Here is a 4,504-nt window from a genome sequence, read left to right as displayed (position 1 = left end):
GTGGGCGTGCCGGAGTGGTTATCGGGCATGACTAGAAATCATGTGGGCTCTGCCCGCGCAGGTTCGAATCCTGCCGCTCACGTTTTTTTGAGCAATAGCCAATAAGTATACATAGATAGATCATCATAATTATGTTTTTACTGTTTAGCGGAATAGTCAAATGTTAATCCTTTGCTTAGAAAGCAAACATTTATGATTAGCTATCGAATATATATTTTTTCCTATCAGTCAATTATTTGTACTATACCTAATCAGCCAAGAACTTATAATTGGCTTTCTGAAAAAAAAAATCATAGTTAGTTCTATAGCCGTGGGTAAATTCCCTTGTATTGCCGTATTGGTATTTAGTGAATTATTCCCATCATGTCTTTTCCATGTTATTTTCCGTATGTTTTAACTATAGATCCCAAAAGGCCAAACTTAAAGCAGGATTAAAGCCAAATATGTGTGCTTACAATCTGAAATCACACACAAGTAACAGAAGAGTGAGCCAATCAATCATGAGCAATTTGAATTCAACAATTACAAGCTAGGTGGCTTTGATTAATTTAGATAAAAGCAAGTCAATAATCTTATTGGTTCCTTCGTCTCTTTGCTTTCACATTATATCATACATTGATATTTATTGTTGAACAACTAAATTCCATGAATGGTTTTGTCTTAATTCCTTCAGAATTTAATTCGGTAGTGAAATGATCGCATGTCAAGACTATTAATGAGTATAGTGGTACTATATTTAAAAAAGTGTTTATCCTTTTATCATTTAAACGGAATAAATTTTAGAAACTTTTTACTGTAAGTTACGATGATACATGTTTTTAAATATTTAACTTAGTTGAAATCACATTAAAATAAAAAATAAATATTTGATAGAATTTAATATGACGATCGATTTAAAATAGAACTCTACTAATGTAGTATTAGTATCCTGCCGTAAAATTCTCATAAATTAAATTGATGAATGCTTATTATTACCTTTTTCCTATCAACCTTTACTCAAAGGTTGATGTGCTACTAAGATAAGTTTTGTTATGTGGCTACGCATGTGTCAATGAAGGTCGACACATTTTGGAAACCAAAACTCAACTTGCACACCGTCATCATCTGTCGTTGCCACATGCCTTCAAGTTAATTATTAATTAAATATAAAAAGCAGGAAAAGGAAACAGGGAAAATAAATTGAACAGACAAAGAACAATGCTGGGGAGTATATATATATATATATATATATATATTAATGGGGGGTAATTCTCTGAGGCTTATTTAATCGTGTTCTTTCTTTACTATAACGTGGAATCCGCTAAAACGAGAGCAGATAAAGACAACAATGTAATCAAAACATTTTTCATGTCATTATAATTTGTAACTTTGAAATGACCATCATTATCCGTAGGATTTGGAGATCAACATCGCGGAATAATCTTTTTTAATTAAAACAAATCCACACATTTTTTATTTTATTTTTTATGGTGGGCAAATAAAGTACCTAGCTATCCTCCAAGGGACCAAAAAAAAAAAAGAAAAGGTCCCTATTCAACGCTTTGCTTGAATATTTGGCAAGTAGTCAAATAAAAAGCTAGAAAGCAACAACCAACAAAGTGTTGATAGAAAAGTGATCATCTTGATAATGAACCCTTTTCGAATATAGCTAGTATGGAATTTGCATTTCCTAATCCTTACACGACAAGTAGTTTTGCTCTTTTTGTTAGCTGGAGAAAAATTATTACTTTTTTATGATGGGAAAATCCTATTCTAGGATGAAAAATATATATTATTTTCTTTATACTATCAAGAGTAATTTTTTTTTTTTTTTTTTTTGAACCGTTTGTTCTTTAGGGACGGAGCCAAAGCAGCTCCAGTCAAAATTTTTTCTGTTTTAAATCTTATATGTATAATTGGGGTATTATATTATATTAGTACTAATTAGCCTCCACTAAAATTAATGTTTTTAATAGCCCATAATTTCCCTAATCAGAATTTGTTTACTTTTTTTTTAGAAGAAAAGATTTTATTAGTTAAATACCTACATTCATATATAATGTTCATTCGTAAGTGTATATACGTCTATATATAACTTCATTCTAAATTTCTAATATTTAGCTGATAATTTATTGAATAATTATGAAGAGGTATTTTAAAGTGGGGATTCTTATAACACCCATTGATAAAAAAATTTTGTTTAGTTACTAGCTCCAGTTGAGAAACATTTATGACTCCGTCACTGTTGTTCTTGATGATATTTTGTGACATTTGCAATTTGTTTGATTTTAATTAATATCTTTGTAATTGCCAAAGGATCAATATTTAATTCTTTAAATCATGGATCACGTGTCTAAACATTTTTTTAATTAGCAGACACGTGTCTAAATAGTTGTCCTATTCATATATTCAAACTATAAATAAGGTAAGCCCACAAGTCGAGAGATAAGTTCTACGAAAGAATAAATTCATATTAAAATGATTTAAACGAAATGGTGATCCTAATTATTTTTATTTTCTGAAAATGTAATGCTAATTACTATTTGGTGCACTCAAGCATACTTTAGGATCCTTCACAAAATAAAAATAGAAAGCATACTTTCCATTTTTTAATCTCTCTCTCTCTCTCGTCTCCATTATCTAGTTGTGACCCCCAATTTGCGATAGCAAAAAAAAAAAAAAAAAAAAACAAAAGCAATAAAAACATGTTGAAAAATGAATCCAGAAGCTTTTATGGCAGATCGGAGTAGATGACGAAAGAGTCATATATGCTCTGGTCATATTAAGGTGGCACGTCAATGCCATGTGCTCAGTCACATTTGAGGCTCTTGTGACTGCGGTCACGAAGAATGATACTTCCGTTAATAGACTAAGGCCCCGTTTATTTCGCTGATTCGAGTTTAGAATTCGAGTTGAGATGTGACTTTATGTGAAAACTTTTTACTGTAGCAAAAAAGTTAGATGTGATTGTTTGTGAGAACTTTTTACTGTAAAAAAACTCAAATTCTAAACTCGAATATGCGAAGTGAACATGGCCTAATTCTCTAAAAAACGTAAGCTTTAAGTTTTTCAAGACGACGTGAGCGAATAATAAATTTATATTCTAACATCTTCAACCGTATAATCAAACATCACCGACCCAATTTGTTCGCTTGCTTCTCAAACATCGACTCTTGTAATTACGTATCACCTTTCCTCCTCCTCTCTGAGCTCTCTGTTAGTCTCTAATTAAATTTTTGAAACTCTACCTCCTCTTAGAGAAGTGCACAACTCATCAATGAGAAACCGAATATTCCTCCATATATTCCATCTCCACGCATAGCCAATCCCATGGCACACTTGTTTATGTAACCTTCACAATTCAGTTCATAGTTATTGCCCATGCAGAAATATTAAGGAGGTATGAAATCTTCTGATGAGGGCTACCTCACCATAACCAACTCTCTCTCTCTCTCTCTCTCTCTCTCTCTCTCTCTCTCCATTTGTCATATTTATATACAAGTCCTTCACTTCTCTCTTTGTTTCGAATTAACCCCTCTATCTTTAACAAGTAGTACTTGTTTGTTTCATAGCGGTGTCTAAAGGAACTTGATTGATTGATTGATGGAGGGTCACACAATGAAAGAGTAGGGGACTCCTCAACCAATACTACTACTGTTATTACTAATACAAATACAAACCATCACGGTAGAGCCAGTTCCTTGCGGAACATGAACATGAATAACAATAGTAATAATAATAATAGTAATAGTGCTGACATGCAGTCACATTGCGTGGAGGTGCACCCGGTGGTGCCGCCTCCACATAGAAGTTCCCTACAGAAACTCGGGGCAAAACTCAAAGAAACTTTTTTCCCCGACGACCCGCTCAGGCAATTCAAGGGACAACCAATCAAGAAGAAGTGGATTCTTGGAGCTCAGTATGTGTTCCCTATTCTCCAATGGGCTCCTCAATACAGCCTCAAGCTCTTCAAATCCGACGTCGTTTCTGGCCTCACCATTGCCAGTTTAGCCATCCCACAGGTCTCTTTTTAATGGTCTTTTTTTTTTTTTTTTTTTTTTGGGTGTGTGTTTAGTGACATTGAAAAATGCTTTTTTTTTTCTTGTTTTTTTGGCAGGGAATAAGTTATGCCAAACTTGCAAATCTCCCTCCCATTGTTGGTCTTTGTGAGTAACCTCTTTCTCAAGCCATTATTTTTTTCCCTCAAAAGAACTGTTTGGTTGAAATTCTGATTTCTTTTTTGGGGGGGATTTTTTATTTTTTCTAAGATTCAAGCTTTGTTCCTCCTCTGGTGTATGCTGTCTTTGGAAGCTCAAGAGACCTTGCAGTGGGACCCGTTTCCATTGCTTCTCTGATATTGGGATCAATGCTTAGACAAGAAGTTTCTCCCACAAAGGACCCTCTCTTGTTCCTCCAATTAGCCTTCACTTCCACCTTCTTTGCCGGTTTCTTTCAAGCTTCTCTTGGATTCTTAAGGTCATCCTCTCAACCATATATATATATATATATATATATATATATATGT

General features: G+C 33.5%; 1 protein-coding gene and 1 non-coding gene across 3 annotated transcripts in view; both read left to right on the top strand.

The window, feature by feature from the left end:
- Positions 1-82, top strand: TRNAS-AGA. The gene has a single exon. It is a non-coding gene; the product is annotated as a tRNA-Ser (tRNA).
- A 3,472-nt stretch (positions 83-3,554) lies between these two features.
- LOC21393327 (probable sulfate transporter 3.3) overlaps positions 3,555-4,504 on the top strand; it is a 6,264-nt gene continuing 5,314 nt past the window's right edge. Inside the window, exons 1-3 of one of the 2 annotated variants that reach the window (XM_024172025.1) lie at positions 3,555-4,001; positions 4,097-4,145; positions 4,248-4,455. In XM_024172025.1, coding sequence (XP_024027793.1) covers positions 3,690-4,001; positions 4,097-4,145; positions 4,248-4,455 — 569 coding nt within the window. In that variant the 5' untranslated portion in view covers positions 3,555-3,689. The remainder of the gene's footprint in view (positions 4,002-4,096; positions 4,146-4,247; positions 4,456-4,504) is intronic. The other variant, XM_024172023.1, reaches the window with a different exon arrangement.

The sequence above is a fragment of the Morus notabilis genome, unplaced genomic scaffold, assembly GCF_000414095.1.
Source record: "Morus notabilis unplaced genomic scaffold, ASM41409v2 Scaffold1049, whole genome shotgun sequence".
NCBI classification, from domain to species: Eukaryota; Viridiplantae; Streptophyta; class Magnoliopsida; order Rosales; family Moraceae; genus Morus; species Morus notabilis.
The sequence above is the reverse complement of the archived record's forward strand: the minus strand, read 5'-3'. Positions and strand labels throughout refer to the sequence as shown.